Here is a 17,832-nt window from a genome sequence, read left to right as displayed (position 1 = left end):
CACCCATTCTTGACTGAGGCTGTAAACATGGGGCATTTCTTGCATGATAATATTGAACATCTACTAAACATTACAAAAGCAGGTTAGATTTCTAACAATGCATTAGAGCTCTAAGAGATGTAATGTAACATCAGCTTATAATTCATCATCAAAAATACCATTTGTCTGTTACGTATCAGTCTGGAGAACAGGTGTAATAAAAGACTTGGGGATTAATTATCATAACATCAAAAGGTTTATATATTATAAATCCAAAATGTATAAAAATAAATAGTTTTATTCTACGAAATATTTCCTCTTCTGTATAAAAATGCTTCATTTCATTCTCACAAATATATGCGCCATCATTGAATAAGTGTTCTATCTTATACAGTGTACTTTACTTGTATGCATGACCACAATTAAAAAAGTCTAATCTAGACAATAAAAGAAATTAATAGGACTATATTACATATGACGAAAAGCTTTATCAGTTGAAATAGCATTTGTATGCTATTTCGTATTTCCATGAGTAGGTTTTATGTGGTTAGAACTGTAATGCCCTGTAATGCCCAGAGATGTCATTGGTATCTCTTTTCCCGTGTCTTCATTCGTAGAACATCTGAGGACTCAGAAATATCTGACCAATAGTGTGCAGTAGCTTTGCATACCAGTAAACCTGGACTTTGGTGCTGTTCACACAATCAGAATATGGCATAGAAGTATGTTCATTTAAACACGTGCTGTTATTTAGTTGGTTCACAACTGGGCTGTGAACATCACCTGAACCGCTGTGCATCACATTCGTATGTCGTCTGGAGGAAACTAGGCAGGATTTCTGAATCTCAGGCCCACCTTCATTGTTTGTAGCTTGTGTACTCTGCCCCACAAACAGCTGAGTCAGGCCATCCAGAAACTGCACAGGCCTAAACGCCCAGTGAGCGAGTCCGTGATCCTCTATAGATGCATAGCTGGATGCCAGAACGCCGTCCACAAACAGGTTGCCGTGTTCTGTCAGTGGAGCATAAACTCCAGTTCTTTTCTCCAGTGAGATGGAGACTATTTTGGATGGATGCACCTCACCATCCCTTCCAGAAATAAGCACACGGTCTCCTCTCCTAACCCGGCTGGCGAAGCGAGCATGATACTCGTCTTGGTGCAGTTTGTGGTCTTGAGACACAAAGATGAGGTGATTGGGAGTAAGTGCAAGTTCCTGCCCGTCTTCAGTGCTGAGTATCAAGAAGGGCGACCTACTGCTAGGGTCCAGATGTAGGAAGAGGAGGACACGACTGAAAACCACCTCACCTGACTCAGACAAGGCAAGCACACTGTCACCAGGCTGCAGACAGGACATGGGCTTTTGCAACCCCCCGGCCACAGTAACCAGTCCTGATGCTGAGAAGCAGCCGCCTTTCTCCACTGCGACTGAGTGATCTGAGACATGAAGAACCAGAGTAACATCAGTTTTGACCTTTGGTGGCTTTTGAGTGTGAGTTATATTCACATTCCAAGTGATTCTAATGACTTACCTGCTTTGACAGAGCAGTGCACATGATACTTGGACTCATAGTGCACCCAGTCAAACCCAGCCTCCACAGCCAGCTGGGCAAGCAGGCCGTATTTCTTTATATCCCTGTCTGAGGTTGTGATGTCGACAGCACGCCCCTCATAGTGCAGTGAGCCGGACGGATGATTATCATCCTCATCCCAGGCCTCTGTCACTCGCAGCCTAACACCTGGCCATTGGTTCATAACAGCAATAGCCAGTTTATTTAGGCAATCCTTACAGCGCTGAAGAAGGAGGAAGAACAACACAAGGAATCAGTTTGTCCCAAAGCACAGGTTTAACCCATTTAACAAGGCAGTTCATGCAATTATCTAATTATCTAATACTGTGTCATGCCTATATTCACGCAGATACAGGCCAGTGTCTTCATTTAATGTTCACATCAACCATCAGAATGGAGAAAACTGTCAGTGATTTTGAGTTTGTCATGGTTGTTGGTGCCAGAAGATCTGGCTTGAGTGTTTCTAAGCCCACTAATTCTTGGGATTTGCAGCACATCATTCTCTATACTTAACTCAGATGCTGTAATAAAGACACAACATCAAGTGAGTGGAAGTACTACGGACGGAAGCGCCATGTTGATAGGAGAAACCTATGGAGAATGGCCAGACTGCTTAGAAGTGACATAAAAGCTACAGTAACACAGATATCCAGTCTGTACAATTGTGGTGAGCAGAAAAGCATCCCACAACGCACAACAACACGTCCAATCGTGAGATGGATGGGCTACAACAGCAGAGGACCACGTCTGGCTCCACTTCTGCCAGCCAAGTACACAAAGCTGAGGCTGCGGTGGGCACAGGCTTACCTACACTGAACAGTTCAAGACTAGAAAAAAACATAGCCTGCTGAGGCGCACATAAAGTAGGTCAGAATTTGGGGCCAACTGCATAAATTCATTGAGCCACCCACCTTGTTTAACAGTCCAGGGCAATCAACCATATTTATTTTAGTATTGTTGCTGACCATGTGCATCCCCACAATTTAGCCATCTTCTAGTGACCACCATCAGCATGATAACGCAATCTGTCACAAAGCAAAAGGCGTCTCAAAGGCGTCGGTTTTATGAACTTAACAATGAGTTCAGGGTGGCCTTTCCAGTCACAGTGAAAGTGCTCCTGACAAATCTACAGTAAATCTACAAAAGTACAGTATTTCTAAGCAAGCAACAAGCAATTGTTTTTTTGAGTTGTCTATTTTATTGACAATTGTTGTTATTTACTCAATTGTAAAAATAATCAGTAGATTGATATAACTAATAGTGACCACCCTACTTATAACTCCTACCTAAAAAAGTCAAAAGGCCACCAAAGGCATTGATTCTGGAGAAGGGTGATTTCACCTTTTTCCTCCATTCAGAGGCATGCTGTCATTGAATGAAGACTAAACACCTCTTTGCTGTGTTATGTTTTGGTCTCACTGTTTGGCACCAGCAAATGTTCGTCTGTATATTCAGCTCTGATAAAGGCCCTCTTCACCCCACCCCCTCCAAAAATGCCTCTGACAGTCTGAACAAAGCTACTGTAGCTAATCTCTAACATTCTTTGGCCATTTCAGCTGTAAGAGAGTAAATCCAAGGTCATTTCATTTTCCCACAAGCCAATTTTCACACAGCCTTTTTATGCACGTCTTTAGAATTGTTGAGTTTTTACAGTGTCTGTACTGGCTGGCATCTACTCTACTTGATGTACAGACTGAGGTTTGCTTCTCAGGGCCGCAGATAATGCAGTATATGTGGCTTTTTGTGGGAAATCTAGCGTCCTAGGTTGGCGTATATGTTGAGACCATTGAGAAGCTGTGAGAAAGAGCAAGAGAGAGAGGCAGGGGGTCGAGAAAAGGCTAGAGGAGAAGAAAAAGGCAGGGCCCAGGCCGAGTGAGAGGGCAGACTGGTGGAATGTTTGGGCATGCATTTGGGAATGTGACAGAAGAAGTGAGAAATCAAGAGGGGCTAAAAAACAAACCCGGGAACATTTTTCTCGCAGTGCAGCTTAACAGAGGCGTCTCATTGTTAGAACTACAATAGAGGCTTTTCCATCGCTGCCATTACTTCAGGAGGCGGGAATTCTGTACAGGCGACCCCGCAGGACCTCCGAAACGTACACAAAGGGTGGCTTTCAGCGGCAGACGAGGCGAGGGCACATGCATACATACACATACGCCAACTCTCAGCCTGGGCACCATAAAGGCACCTCTGAGTCAGCTGGTTACATATCATGTGTAATCAAACTGATTCAATGTTTCATATCTTAGAACAACTTCAGATGATGATGTCGTAGGTCTGGCTAATGTTTCAGGCTCTTCTAAACAAGACAGAAAGGACTCTCTGCAGTGGAGTAACCACCAGCAGTGCATCTTTGCGTCTTTATTGGATGCATTATAATGATGCTTCAACCATTAACAGACATTGGAGACCCAACCTAGTTAAGACACAGCAATAGTAACTCAGCTGCCGTTACCAGTATCTGTTATGAACTGTCATGAGTTATTGGTAATAGTAACAATGACACTGTTACAGTGTTATGACTAGAGCTGAGCATTAGCAAGAACCTGGTGATATATATAGTATATAGTATAATGATACAGAGGTTTCGATTCAATTTATTGCAATACATAACAACTTTTTTAAATGAAATGATAGGAAAATAGGCATAGTTTAAAACACTGCTATCTAGCGATCAGGGTTTAAACACAACACAACATTAGCCACAGTATTAAAAATCAATACTGTGTCTTTGAGAATTGATACTATACGATATCAATACCATAACATTTCAAAACATAATATTGTGATACGTGTATTGATATTAATCAGCTACTATGACGTGTTTATGGCATGATTATGTCAATGTTATGTAGCAGGGATACAGTAAAACAATGTTCCAGTGTCGTTTCTTTCTATGAGGGGGACTCACTGGGTCTCTAAGAGGCTGTTAACACTTGGCATTAACAGCATTTTTGGTAATCAGATCACATTCGGATTTCACTTGTCTGCATAATGTGTAAACACCCCCAAGACGCATTGTGATCGGATGGTAATCGGACTACGATCAGGTCACTCAAACCACATTTGGAGATGTCAGAGAAAGAGCTCGTCCACATTTAATACGAGTGTAAAAAGAATGCGTTTTCTTTTTCGTTTGGGTTTAGACAGGAAAGTGGAAATATGAGTAATATGAGTAATTGTTAGATCTTGGCTTCTCTCTTCCTCACTCTCTCCCTCGCTCCCATGTGTGTGACAATTTTGATGAGAAACCAAAAAAATGAAAGTAAAAAAATGGAAATGGTAAAATCTTATCTCATCTGGCCATGCTGGAGACAAACGTAAATCCTAATCTGGTCAAAGTAGATCCGAATACCACCCAGAACCCCTTAACGCATAAAGGCTTATTAGACCCTAAGCTGTATTACTCAGTAACTACAGCCTCTTCTGTATAAACTGGTGGGGCTATTCTTTAGTAAGAGACGTTTCTAATAACACTTTTGGCCCCTTGGCGGCCCATAGGCTGTTTAAGGGGTTAATGTCATGTGAGACATGCCACTAATTCTGTGATTAATGCGCCACTTTGGCTAGTCTTTCCACCTCGATTTCATGAATCAGATGGTCTCTTTGCTTTGTGTCCACAACACCTTGTTTCCTAATTGCCCGGAATTGTGAAGCTGTTGCCAGAGTGAGTCACAGATTTCTCCAGATTTCTCCAACTCCCACTAACAGCACAGCCACAATAAAGACTTGGGTAACCCGTTTCAGACATAAGCGACAAAGCCTTAACTGTTCCACTGGGCTACTCCTAAAAGTGTAGAATGGCTACTCTTGTATTTTTGACATTAAAATAAAAAAATGGATGTTTCTTTTTAATCCTGTATAGAATTGCGTGGTCTGTGCACTCGCTGTGCCGACAAGGCTATCTCCCAAATCTGCTACTTACTTTAACAAAAAGAACACGCAGGCGAGGTTAAAGGTTCTTAGCTTTCCACCTGAAGGCCTTGGTTAAAGATTAAAAGAGTGTTGTGCACTGAGCACAGACTTGCTAATGCCCTTTTGTGGGAAGTAGACAAAAACCATGGACAGGTGAAAGCTGAACAGTTAAATATCTAGTTAATATCCAGTGAAGTCTGTGGAGCATCACTTTACTTTTCTGTGTCCTAATTAAGGTTAAGGTGCACCTCAAAAAGAAACACTGGCTTAGGCATTTAACCTTTAGTTATAATGGACAGTTAAAATGTCACTAGCAGACCTAAGTAATTCAGCTTGTTACCACGATGGTTCTTGGAGTTATGCCATAAATAAACCACTTTTGGTTCCCTAATGAACCTTGTTTGTAAGAGATTTTAAAGGTCTGAACCATCGAGAACCATTACTTGATGCAAAGCTTCTCCACACTCACATATCTGTAATACAAACATGGCTCTTTATAATACCAAAAGGGGTTATTCTGGGGCTACTGGTGCCTCTTCCCATTCCCTCAGTTCTTTGTATCATTTAAAGGTTTACAGCAGGCATTACTTGTTTAAAGAACAATTTATCCAGGCAAAGCACCCCTTTAACAGTCAGAGGGGTTTTTAAGGTCATGGTTCTCTGTATAATTATTGACTTTGCTAAAAATATATATATATATATTACTGTGGTAATATTCTGATGGGCCTGTTCTTTGTATTTCATACTGGAGCTTTAGTGCTTTTCAGAAGAACACAATCTAACCCTCCTAAGAACTGTCTGCAGTGGAACTTCCAGTGGAGGTACTGTCTGCAGTGGAACTTCCAGTGGAGGTACTGTCTGCAGTGGAACTTCCAGTGGAGGTACTGTCTGCAGTGGAACTTCCAGTGGAGGTACTGTCTGCAGTCTTAGCACATCCAGCGTCTATCAGTAAAGGAACTGTTCTCTAAACGTTCCACTGCAGGCAGTACCTCCACTGGAAGTTCCACTGCAGACAGTACCTCCACTGGAAGTTCCACTGCAGGCAGTACCTCCACTGGAAGTTCCACTGCAGACAGTACCTCCACTGGAAGTTCCACTGCAGACAGTACCTCCACTGGACGTTCCACTGCAGACAGTACCTCCACTGGAACTTCCACTGCAGACAGTACCTCCACTGGAAGTTCCACTGCAGACAGTACCTCCACTGGAACTTCCACTGCAGGCAGTACCTCCACTGGAAGTTCCACTGCAGACAGTACCTCCACTGGAAGTTCCACTGCAGACAGTACCTCCACTGGACGTTCCACTGCAGACAGTACCTCCACTGGAACTTCCACTGCAGACAGTACCTCCACTGGAAGTTCCACTGCAGATAGTACCTCCACTGGAACTTCCACTGCAGACAGTACCTCCACTGGAACTTCCACTGCAGACAGTACCTCCACTGGAAGTTCCACTGCAGACAGTACCTCCACTGGAAGTTCCACTGCAGGCAGTACCTCCACTGGAAGTTCCACTGCAGACAGTACCTCCACTGGAAGTTCCACTGCAGACAGTACCTCCACTGGAAGTTCCACTGCAGACAGTACCTCCACTGGAAGTTCCACTGCAGACAGTACCTCCACTGGAACTTCCACTGCAGACAGTACCTCCACTGGAAGTTCCACTGGGGTCCCACTGTCCTTCACAGCTTGAAGTACTCCAACTCCTAAAGAACATGTTAATTAGGTAATGCGATGGAACAGGTGTGGAAAGGACTAGTGGTAACAACACTACCTTTGCCGTGGCACAATGGGGTTCAATTCCCTAGCTGGGCAAGTGCACTATGCTACACCATGGGTAAGACTCCTATCACTACATTCTTCTACCTGTGTAACATGATTCAAATGTACAGTAAGTCACTCTGGATAAGAGCATCAGCTGAATACTGGAAATGGAAATGGTGATACTATGCGGTGGCCCCACAGGACTAGAGCTGTTCAGACAGCTTTCTGCTCGTTACTGTAGGTGTAATACTCGGGCATGAGTTACGCTATATGTCTAAAAGTATCCAGGTGACCCTATCAACTTTAGTGTTCTGACAGAGTTAATGTTAAACTGGGCACACGGCTTCAATAATCTCCAGAGAACAGCGTTTCTGACAGAATATTAAGTATATCTTGTTTTGTCCTGGTCTTTTGTGATTGTTATCACAGAGTCATTTAGCTTGAACCATGGACATTTAGTCACATGGATAATAGCTTGTAACACAAACTGGGGGCTCACCTAAGATGAAAGCATTGCCAATAAAGGGGCGTTCTATGCCCAATGAGCTATAAAGCCCCCCAGCATTGAGCTGTGCAGCGGAACTGCATTCTGTAGAGTGATGGAGTTCCAGCCAGTACCTTTGGGATCAGTTGGAGTGGTGTTTCTGATCCAGAACTAACCATCCAACACCAGCACCACTTCAGTTCACTAATACTATTGTGGCTAAATGCAATCAAATCCTCACAGTATGTGCCCCAACTGAAAAGCACCTGAACTCCATTACCCACAGTACCTTGGTCATAAGGCGGTCCGCTTTGGTCCTCTCCTCGTCCTTGAAGTCGATGTCTGGGTTGTAGTTGCACACGAGCTCGTTGAAGCGCTCCGAGTGGCGCGCGATCTTGCCTTCCGCGCGCCCGCTCGCGCCCAGGTTCGTCTCAGATACGCCGGGCACGTGCTGCCGGAGCGCGAGCGGCGTGAGCCTGCGCGCGCGGGGCCGCGCGCCGTAGCCCGGTCCCGGACCGCAGCCCTGCGCCGCTAGCAGCCACGTGCACGCGCACGCCGCCAGCAGACTTAGCCGGGCCGCGCGCGGGGACCGCATCGTTCCTTCAGCACGCCTGGGAGCGCGCGGCACGAGCGCGGCTCCGGGCGCGCGCGGCCGTGTCGAGGCGACGAAGCGTGTGTGCGCGCATATCGCGACGCAAGAGCAGTGAAATCAGCGGCCGGAGCGAAAAGTCATTATTTACGACGAAGCGTCCGAACAAGTGCGCAGCGTGGCTTCAGAGCGGGTCAGTCTACCTTTACTGTGGAGAAATGGCCTGTTCGCAGCAGAATGGGGTGGAAGTGTCCTTTTTGGAGTGAAATACAGCTGGATGGTCATCAACAGCGCACGTGTCTTGACATGTCTTATTTAGCTTAGAAACGGCAGCGGCAACCTTGAAGTCTTGGAAGGGCTCACAGAAGGTCCAACGGTAGCCTAAGTGACTCCAAAAAATCAAGGTGAAAGGATGAGACTATTAAGAGGCAAACGTCCAGCAGCAGGTGTCCAGTCCCATCATCCGCGGTGACGCCCCCAGCCCGCCTATACCGGTCTTCACCGCTGTCCACGCGCGCTCTGCCGGTCTCAGGGTCCGTCTCTCCTGGCGGCTGCCACGCCGGGCGCTTTTAACTGCGCGCGCGTGACCGGACGCGCACGCCCGCCCTTCCTGCGCCGGCGGAGCACGCGCCCGCCCGGGCCTCGAGCGCACTGGGTCGGCGCGAGGACGGTATTAAAAACAACAGCAGGAGCGATCACCTTTAAACCCAGCAGAACTGTCAGACTGGCAGATGCACAAGCACAAGTGAAACCATGCATAGTGCCTAATGGATGCATGGAAACATGCTGAGCAAAAGTCATGTTACATAAAAGAGTTTGTTTTGAATGAATTGTTTGTTTGTTTGTTTGTTTTGTGATGTCACAAATAAACAACACAATTACATACAATCACTAATTCACACCAATTCGTGTTTATTTGACAGCAAATCCAGTGGCTGGAGTGCTCAGAGAAGTCAGGGACCAAGCTGTGTTCTAACTAATTATTTTTCTACCCCATTTTCTATTTGGAAGGCCAATTACCTCACAACAGGAGGGTGACGACTAGCCCATCTCTCCTTCGACACACGTGAAGCCAGCCTGCTCCCCAGCTCTGGTACAACAGCTAACAGCCGTCTGTTCTGACCAACATCACACTAGGAGTGAAATGAGGAGGAAGCCATCAAGGCCAGTTGTGCTCTCTCCGACTCCGGCTACTGATGGCAAGCAGCATGACCTGGGATTCGAACAGCAATCCTCAGATCATAGTGGCCACTGCACCACTCAGAGCCCCTTAACCAACATACTTTTAAAAATAAGAACCTTTACACTGACTTCTTTAAACCTTTAAGAGATCTTCATTATGGGCCCAACAAGGTTCTTCTATGGCATTAATCAAATAACCACTATCAGCACCTTTGTTTTTAGGTATATCAATGGCTTAGTTGACAAAAAATCCCACAACTGTATTTAATTTAATTTTAATTATAATTAATATAATATTTTAAGGTTAAAAAGTCAGTATGTAGAGAGTGGTGGACAAAGCAGTGTGTGCTGCCCAGCTCCAGGGGCCTTGAGGGCCCTCCAGACTCAGTGAGGACAGTGGTTTGTTGTGTGCTTCTCATGGGTCTTCCTCATAGTACTCTGGTTTCCTCCCATCTCCCAAAAAAAAAAAAACACACAGGGTAGGTAAACTTGCTTCACTACATTGTCCCTAGGTGTGAGTGAGTGAGTGGTTCCCTGCTATGGACTGTCCAGGTTTATTCCTGCTTTGTGCACAGCGTCTGTGTAGGCTCCGAAACCCACTGTGTAGAAAATGAAAATGAATAAATGAAGGTAGTAATTAGGTTTGTTCATTAAAACATAGATTCATTCAAAGTAAATCAACACAACTTAACACAAAGGATTCTTGTTCTATTAACCCACTAAAACATAAAGCTAACATAATGTCATTGGACAGCTGTACAGCCTTGGAGAGAACAGTGTTGCTCTCCTAGGGACACAGATAGCCATGAACCAAACTCACAATCTCTTGATCTTGACACTTAGACAGTCACCCCACTTGGGAACCTGAGATTCATTGTTTAAAGAAATTGTTATGCCTGCCTAAGGCCATCATCTAGGTCCAGCACTGAGCATCACTGCAGTAGTAAACCCGTAATAGTGCATATTACGTATAGTGAAGATTTAAAGTAAGCATCCATTTATAACCTTCGAAGACGCATTCTGGACATTCAGCCTTTCGCAGTCTCTGTAACGCACTGATTTCTCTGCCTTTGTTTCGCCCTGACCCAAAAGACGCTGATAGACCTGTGGCCCCTGTGCACTTAAGACCTCCATGTGGGGGAACACCCACCCACTTTGAAAACATCTTGTATATTTTTACCCACCTCAGAACAATGGCTGAGATTTAGAGGACAGTAAAAAATCACAGTTGGTGTCACAGTGTGAAGAAGAGCGGGAAGAAAAATAAAGAGCAGCGAAATATCGCAGTAATTTCCGCTGACCTACAGCGTGCATCCAGAACCTTGACAACTGAGATAATTCATTTAGGCACAAAATGACGGACAGGGCAAAGGTCACGGCAGGCCTCGAATGTCCTCAGGAAAACTCAGTACACACCTTTTGTCCATTCAGTGCCTGTCGCTTTCTGTTCTGTACTGTAAGGACACAGTCACCAGAGAATAGAGAAAAACAGACTGCGGTAGAAGAGAACACCGGGGCAATGTAACCTGAGGCAGTTAAAACATACGCACATTAAAACACGATCAGAGGACGATGATAGAAATGAAGCCATTACTGTGTGTGTAACTGAATCTATGTTTTTACTATGGTTTTAGCCTAGTGTCTTTAAAAAGTGGGTTCTTTAACTCCTTAAACCCACAATTTAGTAAAATCAGAAACTATAATGAATCACTTGTTTTGGTATAGAGTATTTTGTGTCCCTCAGGGTTCTATTTTATGGTCTAGAAAACCTTTAGTTATGGCAGTAATGTAGTGATGAGAGTAAAAAACTAAAGCGTGAAGTGTGGGATTACATCCAAGGTTTAACAGAATAAGGGTTCATCGGTAAAGGCAATAGTTGTACAGTACTGTGCAAAGATGTAGGCACCTTTCAAAATTAAAATGAAAAAGCTCCTTACAACACTAATATTAAAATATTCCCAAATACCAGTCACATAAAAACTAGTGCTTTTCCACCCATGTCTTTAATTATTTAAAACATCTCCAAAATTCTCCTTGTGGTAGAATAGTGTTATTTGTAGTACTCATCCAACACCTGGTTTAGTAAGTCAAGGCTTAGTGATGTTAAATCAGGTGAGCTGGTGATGGAAGACCAAGCTTTGTTCTTCCAACTATCTCACACGATGAATTCAACATTTTTTGTTCCTTTTAACTGTATTTATTGTACATATGCATACATGTATCTCTTCTAATGTGACCCAATGTTTTACAGGCAAAACCACTCCTATTTCTGAGATAAATGCTTATATATAATATGCCTAGGTGCCTCATACTATTTATAGATCCATGTTGAGTCCAAAAGTTGGTTCTTGGCCATTTGTTTGGCAGTAAATGGCTCTTTTTATACCCGTATCTCGCCGTTTGTAGCTCCCCCTAGCACTAGCAGTGCTCCTGATACTAGAAGGGTAGGAACGTCAGGCACTGCCTCTGTTCAAACTGTCGCAGATCCATAGATGCAGCATTGCCGGGCGGCCGACATGCTTGGAGGAAAGCACTGTGTCACCAGCTACATTGCACCAGCTATCAGACGCATTTACCCACAGCCGATTGCGCTCTTTTGGACTCCGGCTGCTGATGGCAAAGCAGTAATGCTTAGGACTTATAGCTTTGAGTAATAGACTGCTGAGCCACTCAGAGGCCCCCTACTTGGATTCCTGCTCTATGTTATGTTCTCCATTATTACTACTGTGCAATACACTTAACACTCCTAGCAAAAAACTAAAAACTATTAAGTGCTAAAATGGGTTCTTTGAAGGGTCTCCCACAAATGGTTGAACCATGGACCACTTTTGGAGTTCTGTCCTGTCATCAGGAGGTTAAGTTTGAGGGATGAAACCAAACCAAAAGAGTGAAAAGTAATGTAAGTAGTAGCTGGTATAGTGTAGTGTAGTGAGTAACAACCCTGTGGCAGACTAGGCTTTGATTCCCTCACCACAGTACAGCAATAAGAGTCCTTGGGCATGCCTCCTAACACTACATTCTTCCAGTGTTTCCCACAATTCAAGTAATTCTGGATAAGATCCCATAAATATCTATTGTTAGTGTAACTATGTATAATTCATTTATTTTTTAGGAGATGTTACTGCAGAGATCAGATATAACATAACCACTTTCATACGTAAGGAGAAAGTTATTAAAAGATGCAAGACCTGGTAGACCACCAATATGCTCCCCCTAAAATAAACAGCACTTAAAGCTTTCATCTTTGAGAGAGAGGAGAACATTAAGCTCATTAAGCTTACCCTTCATTAAATAAAGGGTGAAAAGGGATCTCCCTTTCGTCCAAGAGTGTACTGCATCCACCATTATTTAAAGAGAGGAAAGAGAGAAATAGCTGCTATTGAATATCAAAGGGAGGGGGGGTTACAACAAAAACAAACATCTGCGTGGTCTGAAATGGAAATATTGTAATTGTTAATAGTTTGTATTTCTGTATCTCCCGGCCTCCACCTTCTTGGCTCTAAACTGGCCTTGCTCCCCTCTTTCAGGATGGGAGTATATAGTGGCTGTGAATGGCTGAATTTCCTGAGCAGTCATGGCACAGAAAACGAGATTTTTCCTGTCCGAGTTACTCTGGAGTTACCCCCCCCCCCCTTACAGTGGGCCCACCGCTGCACCTGGGCTCAGAATAGTACAGTGGTGTTAAGCTCATGCCACTGTAGTCAGCGTCAGTAAAATTAGATGCTGAGTCATTTTTAAAGCTCTTGGTTCCAATCGTCTGTCATGAGATGTCCAGCAGATAACCCTCAAAGCGTAAATCATAGTCATAACATAGGACTGTGTTTAGGTAACTAATACGAGTAAATGCCCTGAAACAGGGGCGGTTTAGAGGATGTATGTTAGACTGAAAAAAGCTGAATAGACACTCTGCTTCCTGACAGAGAGGGCTGTTAGCAAGGGCAGTCAAGGAGCTGACACCCTGCAGGCCGTCCCGGGGTCTTTCACCCCGTTATCAGTGCAGGAAGGGGCAGAAGGTGGGGGAGTCCTAGTTCACTCCACTTCAACAGCCTGGGCTCTGTCCTAGGGGGGTAAAAAACTGGTTAAAAAAAAAAAATAAAAAAAAACACAGAAACCCCCTTTTGATTAATGTTGTTATCACCTGTGATTCTGTAGTTTGTTTTATACTGTAAGGAACAGCTCCAGTGACCTCAGAAAGGGAGCTCGAACACAGCGTGCGGCGAAGCAAAAGCTGGGGAAGCAAACTAGTATCCATGGTAGGCCAAAAGCTACTGCTAGACCACAGGCCTTTTTACATCCATCGTCTGCTCCCTTGTAAACAAAGTGTACTACATCAGCTGACTATCAAACTGGAGCCATAAAGGCTAAAATGCTAAAAGCTAATGTTAGACAAACTGGCTACAATCTCTTCAGCTAGCTAGCTAACCACAAACCACACAGAGAAGACAGCAATAAGAGGAAGCCAGTGAAATTAGCCGCTGCCAGGCTAAAAGCTAATCATGCTGACCGGCAACAGCTAGCTAACCAAGAGGATGCATAGAGGACAACAACACTATTCAGTATCATTATTTCAGACTCCCCATGCTGAAAACCTCAAGCTGGTCAAGCTGTTTACATTAGATGATCAGCTTAGCCCATGACCAGCATGGAGTATTTTTGTGTTTGAATGAGATTGACCAAGTTAGACAACCAGTATGACCAAGCTTGACCACGCTGGTCAACCTGCATGACCAAACCAGCTAGTCTACCAGAATAGGGTATGTTTTCCTCGGGATGACCAGCTTTTCAACAACCTTGACCATCCCGAACCAGCTACACATTCGTCTTGAGCTGAATTTTTCAGCGGTAATGTAAATAAAAATATATAGAAATGTATAGAAATTTATATTTTTTTGTTACACTGCTAAGCTAGGCTAGGTTATGCTGTGCGGCTTCTGTAAGCCATCATGGTGACTTAACACCAGGCAATGAAAGAAAGGAGCGAAAAAGGAAAAAAATCAAAATAGGGTAATAAGGTGGTAAACAAGCTTGTAAAACAATATCTGAGCATTTGTAGGCCCAAGCAAAGTCACATACTTAATATTTATGCATCAAATAATTTATGCCTCATTACTCATTATTTATGCTATCATTACTACGAAAGCAGAGGTAATCTATAAAAGTTCTCTTACATCCTACCAGTCCCTTTTTAACAGTTTGACCACAGCTAACAGCGCATGAGTTCTGGCCCTGAGATCAGACCGCATTGGCACCCAACCACCGATGCTACCCTTGACCTTAAATAACGCGCTGCCATTCAGCAGCGCAGCAAGGGATCACCCAACAGGACGATCTGTCATAGGTGTACTTAGATATGCTATGAGAAATGTTGTACTGCAATCACTGCCCATTTTAGCCCTCACGTCATGCGTCTACTATATAGAGCTGCTTTTCAACACGAGATTTAGATTTACCATAGTCAGTGACAGCCGGGATGCTACAAGGCACCGGACAATAGCTAACCAGGGTGGAACTTCCTGGCCATGAAGCAAGCAGGTCAGAGGTCGCAAGAAGAAAATATACCTCATACCTGCTATCACATTCACCACATATCTAAGAGCAATTGTTTTCTTTCCAAACAATACACTGGTTTTTTCAGGGTTTTTATTTTTTGCAGTGATGCAATGTGCTTCGAGATTTCGACTTCTTGAAAGACCTAAGAGAGACAGAAAACATGGGTGACATTTTCCCAATCAAATTTAATGGAATGGAAACTGGTCATCTTTGCGTAGTTGAACGAGGAGAAAATGCACGTCCCACAGAAGTAAAAGAGGGCTGTCAAACCTCCAAACTGTTGCATAACAGTCTTGATTTGTTATATTTACTCCCTCACAATTTACATACGCAAGCATTTATGCCCTAGTCCAACAGAGTGGTGCAGTAACAAGCATGTCATGAAAATATGGTGCATTTTTTACTTTTGAAAGCAGCACATTTATTGTGATGATGAGCATCAGGAACACTGGAGAGTGCAGACTGTGCTTGACCTTGTGACAGCAGCTTTGACTGGTACCCCGTTGACGAAGGGTTAGTTGAAAGCGGTGTGCAAGGAAGCGAAAGCACAGACAAAACTCACACAATTCCTGTGCTTTTGCAGGAAGTGTGTATCTGTGCTATGCTAAAAGCTAACTCTAGCCTAGCAGCACTCCAGATCACAGCATCATCATATTATTTACAGGCCTGCCATAAAAGAAAAAGGTTGTAAATGATTGAATAAAACTTTGCCACCCGGAAACAATGCCCCTCACATCTCCTAAAAGAACAGCTGGGTGAAAGAAGAAGACCTTGCATTAGCCTCACAGCACCTGCCTAATATTGTGCCACAGCAGATCTGACACTTCGAACTCCACCAGACCTCTGAAGCCAGACCCTGTGGTATCTGGCACCAAAATGTTAGTAGGAGGTCTTTGAAGTCCTAAATGTTGTGAGGTGGGGCCTCCATGGATGGCAGCAGTGACCCTTGGGCACACATCACCCTGTCATCGGTTCACTGGTGGTCTTTTCTTGGACCATAGGTACTGACCACTGCATACCAGAAAAACCTGCCTGATATTCTGGAGATGTTCTGACCCAGTCGTCTAGCCATCACAGTTAGATTCCTGTCAGAGTGGTGCATATCCCCTAACTTATGTTTCACATGTATCACATCAGGTGTGTATTGATGTAAAGAGCATACGATCCACAGGACTGACTTTAGTAAGAGAGATTAGACACTTGAGGAGTGTCTTAAACTGAGTGTGAAGTGAGTGTGCCATGAGTGTGCAACCAGGGCGTAGGTACGCAGCGGCAGGCGGGCAGAGTGTCCCATTATCAGTTGATTAGCGAGAAGTCTCGCCTTTTCCTGACACCAGTTTTCTATTTGCCCGCTGGAATAACAGCTCCTAATGCACTTTGGCTCACACTTCAAACAGCCAAGTGTCAGGAAAGCTAATCTGAGCCTTTTCCCCCCCTTCATTCTTGTGTTTTGACAATAAAGATACCCTATCGCATCCCATGAAAGCTGGCTGTCTCCCGCATTGTGTCTGATATGCTAAAATAATTCCCACTAGTTAAACGGTCTCTGCTGCTCAAAAGGGGAGAGACGTGTGTGTGTGTGTCCACCCTTTACAACATGTACAGGAAGAGAAATACAATGACTTTGAGACAAGCAATTCTGTCTCCTGTGTGACAGTCTGGTGATAAAAGGAAGTGCATGTTAAATGGCAGATGTACAGATTTGTCCAAATTCTTTGCATATTTTATTATTATTAAGATGTAAACAAGGTCATTCATGGTGGTTTGATGTGAATTATTGTGTAATACAGAGAAACTGAATTGGTCATAGTGGTGGTGATGGCCAGAGTGGGGCAAGTTAATTAATGTGTACATTTCATACACACAGGTAAACCTAACCCTAGAATTTAAGGAGCATAGAGGATAGAGAATTATGTATCAATGAAATTAAAGACATGAATAATATGAAATAAATCATGCTTTTTTTTTTTTTTTGCATAGATTGTGAATTTCTCCACTGTGGGACTATTAAAGGATTATCTCGTCTTATAAATTGTTTAATAAGAGAGTAGCGATGTGAACCAAGTCTCACGACTGCAGCTTTTTCATGTTTGTGTCCGAATGCTAAAACAACCTTGGCGAGCGAGGAAGCTAAAGCCAGGGAAAGTAAGAAGGCATCCGTGCTCGACTAAAAGCTAACACTAGCCAACCAGGTTTTCTGTTTAACACCTGCTTCCTAGAAAAGTGGACATAGTGGATCTCAGACTAGAGTTAACCATACAAACGTGCAACAAAATAACGAAGCCACCTAGCTACAATCATTTTGTCTAGCTAACCACACCAGGAAGATTCCTAAAGGACATCAATACTACAGAGGGGAGAAGGACCAACTGCAGGGCAGCTCTGCTGTGGGCATTTGTGCAGGGAAGCCACTGCAGTGCTTTTTTGGTTGCAGCCAGGGGAGCAACTACAATGGCTAAAAGCTAACACTAGAACAACCAGAGACGGAAAAAGGGTAGAACGGCGAAACTGGTTGCTAGGCCAGAGAACTAACCACACATCACTCTGAGAGTACATTATTCTCCCAATACAGCGCAAAGCTATCCTAATGGCATGAACCAGCCCATTAAAGTGCATCTGAATTTTATTTATTTATTTATTTTTCACAAGCAGACTGTCTTACTTAGTATTTATAAATCAAAGAACTCTTAATACTTAATAAATGCATCCTAATTTCTGCACTTTTTCATAGCTTGTATGCCTTTTGCTGAGCTAAACATTATGCTTTAAAATGTAATGTCCATTCAGACCACAGATCAT

General features: G+C 43.8%; 1 protein-coding gene across 1 annotated transcript; it reads right to left on the bottom strand.

The window, feature by feature from the left end:
* Positions 1-299: 299 nt before the first annotated feature.
* dhh (desert hedgehog signaling molecule) lies at positions 300-8,307 on the bottom strand. Its single transcript, XM_072696790.1, has 3 exons — positions 8,002-8,307; positions 1,509-1,770; positions 300-1,413 (listed from the first exon to the last, which is right to left on the bottom strand). The coding sequence occupies exons 1-3, from the start codon at positions 8,305-8,307 to the stop codon at positions 587-589; spliced, it is 1,395 nt and encodes a 464-aa protein (XP_072552891.1). The 3' UTR covers positions 300-586.
* Between the last annotated feature and the right edge of the window lie 9,525 nt (positions 8,308-17,832).

Source organism: Salminus brasiliensis, chromosome 14, assembly GCF_030463535.1.
Source record: "Salminus brasiliensis chromosome 14, fSalBra1.hap2, whole genome shotgun sequence".
NCBI lineage: Eukaryota > Metazoa > Chordata > Actinopteri > Characiformes > Bryconidae > Salminus > Salminus brasiliensis.
The sequence above is the reverse complement of the archived record's forward strand: the minus strand, read 5'-3'. Positions and strand labels throughout refer to the sequence as shown.